Genomic DNA, 16,345 nt, shown 5'->3' with positions numbered 1-16,345 from the left:
CTAGGAACTATTGCAAGACCATAGGAACTTCAGTGTAATACAATTACTCTGATATTTTACATTTATTTGTTTGGAATAAGTAAATTATTTATGATTACTTAAACATTTGCTATTGAAATTTTGGAGAAGTGTTTCTGGTGGTACACTAAATGAGGCTTTTGAAAAATAGCCTCTTGAGCTGGATGTGATGGCGCATGCCTTTAATCCCAGCACTTGGGAGGCAGAAGCAGGCAGATTGCTGTGAGTTCGAGGCCAGCCTGGTCTACAAAGTGAGTCCAGAACAGCCAAGGCTACACAGAGAAACCCTGTCTCAAAAAACAAAAACAAAAGAAAAAGAAAAATAGCCCCTTTATAAAAGAAGGCCCAGTAAGAGGGCATAACATGCTCAAAATGCAGTATATACCTATGGAAATGTCCTTATGAAACCCCTGACGGGGTCGGAGTGATAAAGTGAGGACCTTTACGTTTGACTGAGGCTGGAGGATCCTCTTGGAGGCGCCCCGCCCTGTGGCTGTTGGCAGAAGGCCTACTCTTACTATCTAGATCTCAGCGGGGAGCTGCTTCCAAGTCTTCCTCTAAGTTACTGCTTCTCAACAGAAGGGACATTTTGTCCCCCAAGAAACTACATTTTTTAAAAAGGGAGGAAAAACAAGTGCATGGGTGTTGTGGCATGCACTTGTAATCAGCACTGCGGAAGCACAGGCTGTGGACTGGCCTCTTGGTAAATTCTAGGCCAGTGAGAGACCCCTTTTCAACTTAAAAGAACTAGACAGTGCCAAAACAGTATGTGGCATAGTCACTTACTAAGTGGATTTTAGATCCTTGCCTCTGAGCGTTCAGTTTGTTTTTCAGATGATTTAAGGGTTTTCTGGGAGCTTCTGCTTTTGGAAATTTGTAACTAGGAGTGGAACACATACTTTCTGTTTTTTCCAAACACTGCTTTGACACGGCGGGGAAGAGCAAAATGCCTAGAGCTGGGACACTAGTAGCCTCTGTGGAGAGTTACTAGCCTATGAGAGCAGGGTCTGTGCAGGAATTCCTGCTTGTTTCTTATGTGGAAGGTGTGTTCTAACGGGAGTGTGTGTCCTCTGTGGTAAACATTAGCATGTTCTAACAAAAGCATGTTTCGGGGATGAAGCAGTGAGGTGTTCGCTGGGAAGGTGTTATATGCATGAACATCTATTGTGAGTGCATTAGTGAGAATATCGCAAAAGGCGAATGTGAAAATTATGTGGTAAAATGAAAAATGATTGTGATTTAGTAATATAAGTTCCAGATTTACATATGGTGATTATGACCATGTATTGTTACAAGGAAATGTAATGGCTACTAACCAGTGGTTTTTATTAACTGAAAGAAACCACTTAGTGACAGAGCAGCATTACGACCATGATTCTCACTCTACAAAGGCCTCCTTGAGAGACGGAGCTTGTTTTAAAGAAATCAGAATAGAAACGTACCCAGGTCAAAATGTTAAGAGTCTGAGACACATTAGATACTTCTTCTGTAGGGATACAGAGCTTCCTTGTGACAGGATCATTTGCTGCTTCTGAAACTTGTTCCTTTACCCTCAGCACATGAAAGGATGTGGAGTCTTGCTCATTGTTCTGTGTGTGAGACCTGAGAATATACTAGACTTTAAACTCCTACTGTTGGATTTTCAGGTGTCTGGTTTTCTTGTGATCAGGCTGCAATAGATACGTACTTTGTGTGTTCCACCTGTCTCTGCCTTCCAAGCAGTAGGATTTTAGGCATGAACCGCTACCCCCATCTTCAGGGGTGGGGGAAAGGGAGAGACACAGAGAGAGAGGGGGAGGGAGGGAGGAAGAGAGAGAGGGGAGGGAGGGAGGGGGGGGGGAGAGAGAGAGAGAGAGAGAGAGAGAGAGAGAGAGAGAGAGAGAGAGAGAGAGTGAGTTCACACCTATGGATGTCAGAAGACAACTTGTAGGAGTCAATTCTCTCCTTCCACCATGTGGACCCCAGGGATTGAATTCTCAGGCTGACTGTTGGCTGATTTGTTTGGCATTTCTGGCATTGTGTGTATTTTGTTACTACAGGTAGATGTTAAGCCTTGTGACATCAGCTACTATATATACTATTTCTTTTGTATCCATTAAACAACAACAACAAAATAGCTGGTCAGTGGTGGTACACACTTTAATTCCAGCACTTGAGAGACAGGGGCAGCCAGCCTGGTCTGTCTACAGAGCAAGTTCCAGGATGGCCAGGGGTACACAAAGAAACCCCGTCTCAAATAAACAGATAAGCAACAAACAGCAAAACACTGTAAGAGACTGGCAGGAGGATCATAAATTTAAGCCAGTGTAAAAAACTTAGCAAGACCTTGTCTCGGGTTACTGACCTGTACTTGTCTGGTGTGCTTCCAGCCCTGGGGAACTGTTAATAGCCAATTGAGGAAACAGGTGTTTTGTTTTTTCCCTTATCTCAAAATAACTACATTATAAAATACTCTTTATTGTGCTTTTTGCTTGTTTGGTTTGGTGTTGGTTTTTTGAAACAGGGTCTCTCTGTAGCCTTAGCTGTCCTGGACTCGCACTCACAGGGTGCCTCTGCCTCTGTCTCGAGTGCTGGGATTAAAGGCATGTGCCACCACACCCAGCATTATTGTGCTTTTTGTTAAGCAGTTCTAGGGTTTTTTTTTTTTAAATCACTGTAACAAAACACCATGACCAGAAAGCAAGTTGAGGAAGAAAAGGTTTATTTGGCTTACACTTTCATATGGCTGTTTATCATCAAAGGAGATCAACCTAGGAACTAAAGCAGGGCAGGAACCTGGAGGCAGGTACTGATGTAGAAGCCATGGAGGAGTGCTGCTTACTGTCTTGCTCAGCCTGGACCTAGAACCCAGGACCAGGGACCCAGGGGTAGCACTACCCACAGTGGGCTGGGCCCTCTCCCATCAGTCACTGATAAGAAAATGCCCTCCCTACAAACTTGCATTTTCTCAATTGAGGTTCCCTCCTTTAAGATAACTCCAGCTGAGCTGGGTGTGCAGGCAGAGGCAGGCAGATCTCTGTGAGTTCTGTGGTCTATAGAGCCAGTCCAGGACAGGCAGGGCTCCATGTCACAGAGAAACCCTGTCTCGGGGGAAAAAAAAAAGATAACTATCTTAAAGTGTGTGGAGTTGTCATATGACCAGGCAGCACATCCTGCATGCCCCAAGAATTAAGCTGAGCCCTTCTGTACCACAGTGGTGAGAGAGACAGATGCACACATTGCCTTCAAGATGCTTAGGGTAAGTGACAACAGCAGATATTATTAATGTCTGATATTTGAGTTTTACAAAATTAGGGTTTTGCTAAACTTGCCATAAAAGCTAGTACCTTTGATTAAATACAAACATTATCTTTATTTTACATATTAGGTTGATAGAATTTAATTAACTTCCTCAAGAGTATACAGTTATTAAGTGACAGGGGCAGTATTAAACCCAGATAGTCTACCTCCAAAGCCCAGCCCTCGTTTAACTACCTGGTGGGTGGTAAATAAACACACTGATCATTGTGATTATTGGGGGCTGTGGGGTCCAGGTGCAGCATCTGTCCTCCACTGACCAGCTAGTGAGTCAGAGGTTGAACGTGCGCCTCTGGCTCTGGAGCGGCTGCCGAGGAGCCTGGAAGGGTGATGATGATGGACAGCTGTCCTGTTCTCCAGCTCAGCTGGGTTTGTGTGCAGTCACACCTGCTGGCCTTCCCTGCTCCCCAGGTTCAACCCGAGGAGAAGACAAAGATACACAGGCTGCGTGAGGCAAGACACACAGTGGAAGCTGAAGAAGCCACATCATGTAGGAGCCATGGCCATTTCCTCACTTTCAAACCCTCTCAGAGAACAGTTTAAAGAGTAGTAAGGACTTAGCATACTGGCAAGGGAAGGCTGGCTCCTGCTGCTGCTGCTTGGTTTTTGAGACAGATTTTCTCTGTGTGGCTGTCTTGGACTCCTCCTCTGTAGACCAGGCTGGCCTCGAACTCAGAGATCCGCCTGACTCTGCCTTCCAAGTGCTGGGACGGAAGGAAGGCTGTCTTCTTATGGGTTTATGTAAACAAAGGAGCATAAAAGGCAAAGGCTAACAGGTACATCTCTGAGGGGGAGACTAAGCCAGTCCTTGAAGAATAAAGATTTAGTTGTGGGGAGGATTGCAGGTGGCGGTGAAGGAACTAGCAGCAGTCTGCCCAAATAGTTTAAGGAACTGAAAGAAGCCAGTACACTCAGAGTAAGCCTGGAGTTGGGGAGGGCATGGTTGTGATGGGATGATTGTCACACATGGGGACTGCTGATTGGGTGAGCAGTAGGACCAGGCAAACTCCTGAGCCGGACAAGCCATGGTAGGAAATCTGCATCTTATTCTGTGTGCCAAGAAAATTCCTGGAGTTTAAAATAAAGTCATGTGTATTTATTATCTTGATAATTTGTGTGTGTGTGTGTGTGTGTGTGTGTGTGTGTGTGTGTGTGTGTGTGTGTGTAAGAGAAAGAGAGAGAGCGTACAAGTGTGAAGGTCAGAGGGCAACTTGTAGGATTAAACTCAGGTTATCAGGCTTGGTGGCAAACAAATGTGACACTCAAAATCTGTCTGGAGCAATTGGATGGACGTCCATTTACCTGGTGTAACAGAGGCAGGAGACTAGTTGGCTGTTTCCAACTCACTAAGTTCTTGGTGCCTAGGTGTCTGTGCAGCTGCCTAGAGAGGAGGTTTCAAGGAGAGATGGGCTGTGGGGGCTTTACATTTATTTATTTATTTATTATACAGTGTTCTGTCTGCACTCCAGAAGAGGATACCAGGTCTCATTATAGATGGCTGTGAGCCACCATATGGTTGCTGGGAATTGAACTCAGGATCTTTGGAAGAGCAGCCAGTGCTGTTAACCGCTGAGCCCTGGGCTTTACATTTATAAGTGGCATTTACCTTGAAATTATGGATTGTATAGTTTCCCCATCCCTATGACCAAATAATCTGACAGGAGCAGTTTAAAGTAGCAAAGGCTTACTTTCCCAGGGTTCAGTCTGGTTGCCTGAACCATACACCTGACAAAGCACTGTGGAGGGAGTCTGGTGTGGGCTGTTCTGCAGGTGGGAATGGGACAAACTTCCTAACTAAAAACATAAACCTTTTCTATTTGTTCAATTTGTGTGGGTGCATAGGGGTGTGCCTGTGTTGTGGTGTGTGTAGAGGTCACAGGACATTTTCCAGTTGGTTTTTCCCTTCTACCATATGAATTCCAGAATCAAGTTCAGGTTGTCAGGCCTGTACCCTTTCCAGTGAACCATCTGGTTGGGCCCTCCCAATTTTTTTGTTTTGTTTTTTGTTTTTTGAGACAGGGTTTCTCTGTGTAGCCTTGACTGTCGTGGACTCCCTTTGTAGACCAGGCTGGCCTCAAACTCACAGCGGTCCACCTGCCTCTGCCTCCCGAGTGCTGGGATTAAAGACATGTGCCACAACTGCCCAGCCCAACCCCTAAAATGTTAAGACTCTCAAGCTAGATATGACACATCTGGTTACAGTGTTCAGGAGGTGTGGTAGAAGGATCAGAGCTTAAGATGGTCTTCAGCCATATAGTGAGTTGAAGGCCAGCCTGGACTCCTAAGTGGTGCCACCAGCTAGGGAACTGTAGCATAGATACAGGTGAGGGCATCAGGAGGAGAGAGTAGAACTCAACGGCCCAGGACTCTTCCCCTGAACAACTCCATTATCAGGAGCTTAAGTAGAAGAAGTACACGATGCAGAGAAGGTCCTAGAAAGTCTGTGAAAATGTCTGTTGACAGGAGGAGGGAAGTGGTAACCATGGCAATGCTAATCCAGAAAAGCACCATTGGACTTGCTCACGGAACCCATCAGTGGGCTTGAGAAGAGCAGCTCCTGCAGGGTAGACTCAAGGAAGAACGGGAGCTGAGAACGAGCCTTGTATGTCGAGCTTCTCAAGCTTAAGCGCTGAATGAATCGCCTGAGATCTTGTCACAAAGCAGACTCTACCATAGGGCTGAGATCCTGCCTTCTCGGTGAGCTCTCAGGCAGTGCCAGGGCCACAGTTCCATGGAGTACACATTGGACAGCAGTGGTGTAGGTTAGGAGCTCTTGGTTTTGTGCATGAAGGGCTTGAGAAAATAAAAATTATTGGCCTCCTTTCGGTTTCTGATTTGAGCTTTAGGATAGTGTCCAGGAGTTTTCTTATAAATCCTCAGGTGAAGCTGACATGAATGGTTCCTGTGCCTTGAGAATTTGAAGATTCCTAAGCTTTGGAGAACTTTTTACACTATGGTGGGAGTCATCAAAGCAAGTTAATATTCTGAGTGACCCTGAAGAGGGATGGACTTATGACTCAGTGGTAGAGTGCTTGCCTATCGTCCCCATCCCTGGGCTCAAATCCCAGTCTGTCTGCCCCTCTCCCTACCCCCCTCTCCTTTCCCCCTCCCCCTCTCGTAAATAGATGAGCATGCAAGGGAGAAGAGGGGTGCAGAGGAATGTCCCTGAGGTGTGAGATATCTCCAAAGCATGTCAGTCTTGTGTTTTGATCAGGGAGGATGCCTTAGAGCAAGAGAGAGTCTGTGGAGAGCCTTGGCGGAGAGAGACTGGGGTACACAGGTCCACAAGAAGAGATGGAGCTATATAAAGCTCCCTTTGGGATTTCGACGTTTTAGAGACAAAAATACCAAGTGATCATTTTAGAGTGGAAAATAACCTTGTGAGAAAAGAGTGGCCCTACTTTAAAACATACTTGATATTATGTTCAGAAGTGAATTTTTTCATGCAGTCTGACTATACATTCTTCCATAACCACCATGGTTAGCCGTGGGTGATTCAGTGGCTGGGGTCACCCAAGGTTAGACTTTATCCAAGGGAAGGATACAAGGAGTAATTATCACGATCGAGCAGTTAGGGGACAAAAGACAGGAGAGAGCTGGAGAGACAGTGGTGATGAGGTCAGCAGCTTTGCTGCAGTCAAGGTGGAGTGAGCAAAAGCACGCTGAAAGGCGGGAGGGTGCTGGCAGGGAGAGAAGGGTCTAGTGGCCCTGAAGGCGGCTGCATGGTGTGGAGTCTCCCAAGGGTCAGGAAACAGGGCATGGGACAGGCCCTCTATTTGGGCGATGTAGTTGCCAAGAATGTTGCCAAGTTGGGAGTGGAGGGATACTTTGTCAGAGGACAGACTTTTGGTGGGTGATGGAGAATTCTAGTCAGTAGGTAACAGCAGCAGAGTTGATGGTTTTTCAGGATCGCTAGCAGGGGCTTTTGGAAAACAAATGGGAAGTAGTGGTGTGAAGATCCCTACACTACAGGGAAGTGTGTGTGAGAGAGAGCCCTCTGACGGCAGATCTGTGAGAGAAATGTCTGTGTAGCTTATTTCCACAGTAGAAAAGGCTCAGAGAGGAGACTGCAAAATTCTAAGAGTGTTATCACAAATCAGACTGATGGTTGGAATCCATGTAGGTTTGGGGGTGAAAGGAGAACTCCCGGGCAGTTTGGTGAGGGAAAGTTCTGAGCTAATGGCGATGCTGAACTGGCACCATGTTGCTGCTCATCCCGCCTGGTCTCATTCTGTGGTCACTGTGCTCGCTGTTGTTAGCAGTATCTATTCCTCTCTGCCACTCTTGCCCGCGCCGCACGGCTTCTGCACACCTCGTCTGCACTGCGCGGCACTCTGGAAGTGCTCGTTCTCCTAGAAGCAGGGTAGTTTCTGTGGCCTATACTGTGGCCACCGTATAGTAGCAAGGTGGCATAGGGGCCTGGGCACAGGAGGCATAGAGATGATGAGTGGGTTGGCTCCTTTTGGTAGACGGCTGCCTGCTTCCATGAAGTTTATTAGAGCACAGCCACCCCCATTTTGTAGGTTCCCGTTTCCTGGCTGCATTTAGGGAACAACTGCAAGCTGAGGAGTTAGTTGTGTCAGGACTGTAACCAGGCTTTGGAAGAGTCTAAAACCTACTCTCTACGCCTCTGAAGAGTACTTGCCAGCCACTAACGCAGACAAAAAAGGCAAAGCGAGCATAGTGAATGACTAGGAGCCTCCTGGGCAGTGGGTGATGGGTCATTAGTCTTTGTCTTAGTCTGTGTCTTGCCACACATTTAACTTGGGAATGGAGTAGCTTTCAAAGTAGTACTTGGAAACCTGGCCGTGGTGGCACACACCTTTAATCCCAGCACTCGGGAGGCAGAGGCAGGTGGATCACTGTGAGTTCGAGGCCAGCCTGGTCTACAAAGTGAGTCCAGGACAGCCAAGGCTACACAGAGAGACCTTGTCTCGAAAAACAAAAACAAGCAAAGTAGTGCTTGGAGCACCTCTAATGTAGGTCTTCTGTTCTCCCTCCCATTAGTGCTGCTTTTGACACAAAGACAGGACATCGTGTGGCAGTTAAGAAGCTGTCGAGGCCATTTCAGTCCATCATTCATGCCAAAAGGACCTACAGAGAGCTGCGCCTGCTGAAGCACATGAAACATGAGAACGTGAGTGCTCCTTCCCTTGCGTGTATGAGTGCAGGTGGACAGGCGCACGTGTGCGTGAGTGCAGGTGGACAGGCGCATGTGTGCATGAGTGCAGGTAGACAGGCGCACGTGCGTGTGAGTGCTGCTGCATGGGTGCCACGGGCCGTCTGGTCACATGTGAGGGTGATGGCGGTGCCTCTTCGCAGAGTTGTAGTTTCGCTCCAGGATCTTTTTAGTTTCTGTGCATGTGTGTTTGCTGCTACAGTTTAGTGCGTCATGGGGTGCAGTGAGTGCCCTTGGAGGCCAGAAGATGTCAGCTCCCTGGAACTGGACCCACAGGTGCTTGTGAGAACCAAACCTGGCTGCTTGGCATTCTCCAGCAGTGAGGGTATTTCCTGGTGCCTGTGGATGTCTTTATTTTGTGGGCACTTGTATGTATAAGTGCACATATGTATGTGGATGTCAAGACAGCTTGTGGGAGTCGGGCCCACAATCACCTATAGCTCCAGTTCCAGGGGACCTGATACGCTCTTCTGTCCACACATGGTGCACAGATACTACATGCAGGCAGAACGGTCATACACATAAAATGATTTCTGAGTTAGAGGCTAGCCTGGTGAGAGTGAGTTCCAGGACAGCCAGGGCTACACAGAAAAAGCCCTGTCTCAAAAAAACCAAAATACAGCCAGGCGTGGTGGCGCACGCCTTTAATCCCAGCACTCAGGAGGCAGAGGCAGGCAGATTGCTGTGAGTTTGAGGCTAGCCTGGTCTACAAAGTGAGTCCAGGACAGCCAGGGCTACACAGAAACCCTGTCTCAAAAAAACAAACAAAAAATATGTACATACATATGTCCATACATACATGCTATTCTTATTTATTTATTTTACGTTGTTCTGCATGCGTGCCTGCCAGAAGAGGGCACTAGATCTCATTACAGATAGTTGCTGGGAATTGAACTCGACCTCTGGAAGAGGAGACAGTGCTCTAAACCTGAGCCATCTCTCCAGCCTGGAGATTTATTTTTTATAAGTTTCTTATTTCTAGTAATGTGTATGCGTTGAGGGTATATACGCACGTGTGCATTGCCATGGAGGATAGAAAAGGGCATGAGATCCTTTGGGTCTGGAGTTAGAGGTGCTTGTGAGGCACCTAACAGGATGGTGAGGACTGAACTCAGGTCCCTTGGAAGAATGGCTGAGCCACCTTTCCAACCCCAAAAGATGGGGGCTTGGTTTATAAAGGTTGTTGCATATACAGGTTTCTTTTCTTCTCTTTTCTTTCTTTCTTTTTTTTTGAGGCAGGGTTTCTCTATGTGTAGTCCTGGCTATCCTGGACTGGACTCACTTTGTAGACCAGGCTAGCCTCAAACTCACCACCTGCCTCTGCCTCCAGATTAAAGGCGTGCACCACCACTGCCTGGCTCATAAGCAGGTTTTTTAGTATCGCTCCATCTTTTTTATATTACGATGTTCATGTTCTAGCAGGAGAAAGTCCCCTATACTTAGATATTAGTGTTTGAGGGTTTTATTTGTTTTCATTTTGTTTTGTGTTCTGAGTCAGGGTTTCTCTGTGTAGCCCTGGCTATCCTGTGATTCACTCTGTAAACCGGGTTGACCTCGAATGCAGAGATTCACCTTTTTATACCTGCTTAGTGCTGGGATTAGAGGTGTGCACTGTCATGCCTGGCTTGTATTTTTTAAAGGTTGCTTCATTGGTTTACAGCAGGGTCCCACTTTGTCACCCTGGCTGGTTTGAAATTGCTGGACTACTTTTCAGCCTCCTTGGTTTGTATTTTTTAACACAACAGGCACATGGTTGAATGTCTCAGTTTTCTTTCCTCCTGACATGTTTGAGGGGGAACAGGAAAGGCCAGAGTACTCACGCTTAGTGTAGACGTTGTCTTACCTTCATTCTGTTAGTTTATGCAGTGAGAGCCAAGCCTCAGGGCTGGAGAGATCGATCGGGGGCTGTGAGCACTTGCTGCTCTTGTAGAGGACCTGAGTTTAGTCCCCAGCACTGCATTGGGTGACTCAAAACCACTTGTAATTGTAGCTCCAGAGGGTCCAGTGCCTCCCTCAGGTCTCCACGTGCACACACATTGCATAAGGTAGACGTTCTAATTCTTTTTTGCTGTCTGATACACTACTGGCAAGGGAAACACATTCTAAGGAGATTGGGCTTTTTCATGGTAAAATACTATGTGTTGTGGCCTATGTCTGTATTCCAGCATTTGGGAGTTGGAGGCAGCACGATCAACAGTCCAAGTTAGCTTGGCTTAGTTCTACCTAAAGCTCTGTAGGAAGCCCGCTGCTTCCCCAGTGTCTGATCAGCATGTGTTCTTGCAGGTGATTGGTCTTCTGGATGTGTTCACGCCCGCAAGGTCCCTGGAGGAATTCAGCGATGTGTGAGTACATCTCTTGGATTTGCAACCTCAGCTAGAGGATGTGGTTGAGCAGCCACAGAGCTGCTCAGAAAACTATTCTATATTTCACCTCTTCTGGGTTCCTGGGGGATGGATACATATAGTAAATGTTATATATGTCGCATTTTAGCACTTTTACCATTTCAGATACAGTGATGGGTCCTTACAAAAGTTTCACAGAGGGAGAGAGTATAGGGGATTTTTGACTATTATTTTTTTCCCCTAAAATGCCAGTCCACATCAGTATTTCCGTCTTTGGTCCCTCGTGGATGGGGAGATGATGCTGAGGCTGCATGCTGGCACTAGAAGGTACTAAGCTTTTGTCCTGGGGCAGACGGCAGGCCCTGCATGTTGGGAGAGACTTCTTCTAATCTGGTGCTTCCTAGAAAGCAAAGCCTGGATGTGGCAGGAGCTACAAGTAAGAGGGCCATAAGAAATTCAACAGGGAAGGAGGGAAAATCATACTTGGATGTGTTAGTGAGCCAGTCACCACTGAGAGCAAGCTCCTGGCCTGCAAGCTCTACAGGATGTGGGAAGCTCTGCAGGAGCACCACTCTTCTGATCACTCCTAAGATTTGCTCCGTTGTTCATGAATGCCTTTACATGCCGTGTGGCACACGTGTGACAGCAAGACCGATGTCAGCAGGTGTCCTGTGCTCGTCCAGCCTTCCCACCACTGCAGCTTTCCCAGTGTCTGATTAACTCCTGTATTAATTATCAGCTTGACAGAATCTAGAAGCTGGGCCTCTGGGCGGCATGCCTTTGGGGGATTAGCTTCTGTAGTTGATGTGGGAAGAGCCATCTAAACTGTGGCTGGGGCTATTTCCTAGGCAGGGGATATCTGGGACCATGTAAGGGAGAGAAGCAAGCATCTCATTCTCTGCTTGCTTGCTGTGCAGTGTGGCCAACTGTCTCAGGTTCCTGCTTCTGTGACTGCTGTGATGAACTGTGCACTGGAACCATGAGCCAAATACAGCCTTCTCCCTTCTGTTGCTTTTGTCAGAGCCTTTATCAAAGGAAGAGGAGCAGACACAGCCCCATCCCACTTGAGAGACACACCATGCTACAAGAGAAGAAGTGGCTAAGCATATAGTGCATATGTGGTCTTGTTGCAATTCTGGCATTCCTACGTGGAAAAGATGTTTATTGTAAAAGCCAAACAGAACTGTAGGTCATCACTGCCCTTCCCTAGCTTCCTGTATTAGTCAGCTTTCTTTATCTATGAACATGACTGAAGAAATTAGCTTATGTAATGAGGAGAAAAAAAGGCTGTTTGACTTCCTGGTATAAAGGTTCCAGGTTATAGTCAGATGGGCCTGTGGCCTTTAGGCTTCCTGTAGAGATGCCGGGTAGCAATGGTAGAAGCGTTGATGTAGCAGAAGCCACTGTAGAAAAGCAAGGTGAGCAATAACATCTAAATCTTCTGTTTGCTTGCTGGTGCAGTGTGGCAAAAGAAAGAAAGGGACCAGCCCGTGGTTTTCAAAGCCACGTTTCTAACGACCCTGCTGCTCAAATGTTTCAGTGCTCCTAGAGCACCACCTTGGAAAGGGAGCTGGTGACGCAGGGTTGTCAGTGACCACTATAGCGTTTCACTCCTGATTCTCCCAGTGCAAAGACAACTTCTCCCCACTCTTTCTTTGTCAATACCATTTCATCTTTTCCTACAAAACAAGCAGGCAGATATGTTTGCGCTCTTGTATTTTGTTTATAGAAAAGGAAAAAAACAGACGTGAATGCCAAAGATGCAACAGGAGAGGAGGAGGAGAGGCGGCGACAGGATAGGCAGCGTGGTCCAGGTACAGGGAAGATGGAAATAACTAAGAGTGACAGCCTATTCCTGCACCAGAACAGAGGCTGCCCACACAACTGAGCATAGCTGATGGAGGCTGCTGCAAGCTGTGCTTAGAAGTCTATATGAGGAACAAATGCTACTGCAGCATTTTTATGGATTGCTTTGAAAGACATTGGTGTTGTGTCAGTTTTAACCTAAGATTTTTTTTTTTTAAGATTTATTATGTATTTCTTGTTCCATCTGCATGTACACCTGCAGGCCAGAAGAGGGCGTCAGATCACATTATAGATGGTTGTGAGCCACCATGTGGTTGCTGGGAATTGAACTCAGGACCTCTGGGAGAGCAGCCAGTGCTCTTAAAACGTTGAACCATCCCTCCAGCCCTTAACCTAAGATTTTTAGTGAGAATAGACTTTAACAGAAAAAAAAAATTATTCGTAGATTAGCAAGTGTTGTGTTTTGGTTTAATTGAGCATCCTGCAATGAAAAATGGACCTATTTTTTCTACATTGAAAAGGCTGTAATGAAGGCTGATGTCTATTTGAAAGCTTAAAATTGATTGGCAGTAAATTTAGCTCACCAACTACCAGTGTTTCTTCTCAGTAATATAAAGTTGCATTCATTTATTACAACTTTAAAATTGAAGTCACTTCAACAAGAGCATGACTGTGGCATAGTTCTCTGCATCTATGGCACTGTTCTCTGCTACCCTCCAACTGTGTTCTAACAATTCGTTTTAAAAAGATTTATTTACTTGTGTATATAAGCACTCTATGTGCATGTATGACCACATGACAGAGGAGGGCACCAGGTCTCATTGCAGGCGATTGGGAGCCACCATGTGGTTGCTGGGAATTGAACTCAGGACCTGAATGAGCAGCTAATGCTCTTAACCGCTGAGCCATCTCTCCAGCCCCCAAGATATTATTAATATTATTATTATTATTATTATTATTAGTTTATTAGTGACAGCATGCACACACATACATGTATATATGTATGTATATGTATACTGTATACATACCTGGTGTCTGTGAAGCCAGAGAAGTGTATCGCATCTTCTGGCTGGAGCTATCGGTGGTTGTGAGTCACAGTGTGGGTCCTGTGCAGGAGCAGCCAGTGCTCTTCGCCCCTGAGCCCTCCCGAGGCCCTGCCTCTCCGTTGAGCAAAGCAGCTTCACATGCTGTGTGGTGAATGTGTCCTCAAGTCAGTTAACACACTCCCTGGAAACAGTAGTGAACCGTAGCTTATTGCTGGGGAAGGGTTTTATTGCTGACTTTTTGTGATGTTGATACCAGTCCAAACAATGAACACCCTTCCAGAGACAGCTGCCTCCTGTGTTCTCCAGAGTCGTGTAGAACATGCCGAAGAGAACGGTCTCCTTCAATAGGATTGCGTGGTTTGCAGGTGTTGACGCCTTCAGGATGAGATAGGAAGAATGATGTTTGGTGTTGCACCATTGGGCCTGTGTGTCCTTAAAACATTTGTGTTCATTAAGAAAAACAGGCAAGCAAGCAACATACTGAGGACCAGAGGCTAAGGCTGCTGGGTGCACAGCAGGCTCTGCCTGTGAGTATGCGTTTCCCATGCTAACCAACAAAAGCTATTAACTGCCTTGCAGGTCACCGCTGACTTTTGAGCGTGCTTTCCTGTGTTTGAGCATTTGTTTCATTACTTTTCATTTCATCATATGATTCACATTTTTGCTCCATTTGTAAGATCACATAAGGTTGGTTTTGTTTGTGACCAGCAACCTGCAGACATTGAGATGGCTGGGGAAGGGATCACATCTAATTTTGACTGCTGACATAGTGGGCAGGTGGCACACTTGAGCCCTGTGGTGCCTATGCTGTCTAGTGGTAAATGTTTCATCGCGTGTCCTGATTGCATGCCACAGATGTCTAGAACTGCAGAAAGTTTTACTAGGTGGTTTTAGGATCAAGTCCAAAAAGCCTCTGCCTCCCAAGTGCTGGGATACAGGCGTGTGCCACCACAGTTGGCTTTTCCCAACTACTCTTAACTATGCTGCCTACGGTGGGCAGGGGTAGTTTTAGGACTCTTCCTGCAGACAGTTTCTTCAACTTTCAGGAGAACCAAGTTGTCACAGGTTAAATGGAAATGAGTCTTCTAAGACTCTTCCTGTTTTATAGCTTCTCATTTTTTATTTCTACCTTTTCTCCTTTCTTGCTTTTCTTTTTTCATTCATTTCATTTATTGAGACTGAGTCTCACTACACATTCCTGGCCGACCTAGAATTGGCAGGTCTGCCTGCCTCTGCATCTCTGCTTCGGGTTTATTTGTGTGCTGGGATCTCATGTGTCCCAGGGTGGCTTCAGATTTACTAAGTAACAAAGGATGGCCTTGAACTCCTGATTCTCCTGTCTCCTCCCCAGTGCTGGGATAACAGGCATGACCTACCACACCTAGTTCATGCTGTTGGGCATAGAACCCTGGGCTTTGGGTATGCTAGGCAAGCACTTTGCCTCCCCCACCTTAGCCACACCCAGCCCTCTGCTTGTTTTTTTGTTTTGTTTTGTTTTTCATTTTTTGTTTTTCGAGACAGGGTCTCTCTGTGTAGCCCTGGCTGCCCTAGACTCACTTTGTAGACCAGGCTGGCCTTGAACTCACAGCGATCTACCTACCCTTGCCTCCCGAGTGCTGGGATTAAAGGCGTGCGCCACCACACCCGGCCCTCCTCTGCTTGTTCTTAAGGAGAAACAAGGGGTCTTGCATTTTCCTGTGGTCTAGAAAATGCACAGCAGCCCTCATTTTAATGAAAGCCTGGGTTTGGGTTTGCTTTTATAGATTTTATTCAGCATTTGAATATCTGCCTCTGCCGGACACAGTCCTAATCCTTGAGGAAGACAGCAAGCACACATAGTCTCTAATTGGTGAGTTGAGATAATTGATGGGAGAAAAGAAATTTTTTTTCATATTTTAAAAGTACTTTATTTATTGGCCGGGTGTGGTGGTGCACGACTTTAATCCCAGCACTTGGGAGGCAGAGGCAGGCGGATCTCCGTGAGTTCGAGGCCAGCCTGGTCTACAAAGTGAGTCCAGGACAACTAAGAGAAACCCTGTCTTGAAACCCCCCCCAAAATTTTTTACTTTATTTCTTAAGTAAATTTCTTTTTTTACACATACATTTATATTATTACATATAAATAGAATAAACTACATACAGCAAGAAGAACCATGAAACAATCAGGAAATATACAAATGTTACATTCATAGTGATTTGGCTATTTGTGTTAAAGGAAACATCTTTCCTATCTTGCTGAATCTAACATTCTGAAAGAAGGGGCTGAGAGATGGCCCAGAGGTTAAGAGCATTAACTGCTTTTCTAGAGGTCCTGAGTTCAATTCCAGCATCCACACGGTGCCTCAAAACCATCTATAATGTGATTTGATGCCCTCTTCTGTCATGCATGTAGGCAGGGCACTGTATATCTAATAAATAAATAAGTCTTTTTTTTTAAATTCTGAATGAAAATCAATATCATAGTTCATCTCTATCAACTGAAATAAAAGAAGAATTTTAATGACCACATATTGTGTGATGTGGTAGATCTGGAGAGGCCCAGCGTGACCTGGCTCTGTGTACTCTCTGACCTACTTCCCACCTGTTTCTCTGTCCTTGTTTTCTTCCTAATACAGACAACCAGCCACACCAGCAAAGCCTCTGCCTGCTCTTCTCTC

At 46.1% G+C, this 16,345-nt stretch overlaps 1 protein-coding gene across 2 annotated transcripts in view; it reads left to right on the top strand.

Annotated features, from left to right (window-relative positions):
* Window positions 1-16,345, top strand: part of MAPK14 (mitogen-activated protein kinase 14) — a 64,191-nt gene that overhangs the window by 17,104 nt on the left and 30,742 nt on the right. For both annotated transcript variants that reach the window (XM_084754061.1, XM_084754060.1), the window contains exons 2-3: window positions 8,323-8,452; window positions 10,778-10,836. In XM_084754061.1, coding sequence (XP_084610187.1) covers window positions 8,323-8,452; window positions 10,778-10,836 — 189 coding nt within the window. The remainder of the gene's footprint in view (window positions 1-8,322; window positions 8,453-10,777; window positions 10,837-16,345) is intronic.

This window comes from Acomys minous, assembly GCF_964271855.1.
Source record: "Acomys minous genome assembly, chromosome: 13".
Classification (NCBI taxonomy): Eukaryota; Metazoa; Chordata; class Mammalia; order Rodentia; family Muridae; genus Acomys; species Acomys minous.
Note: the sequence above shows the minus strand (reverse complement) of the source record. Positions and strands in the feature narration are given on the sequence as shown.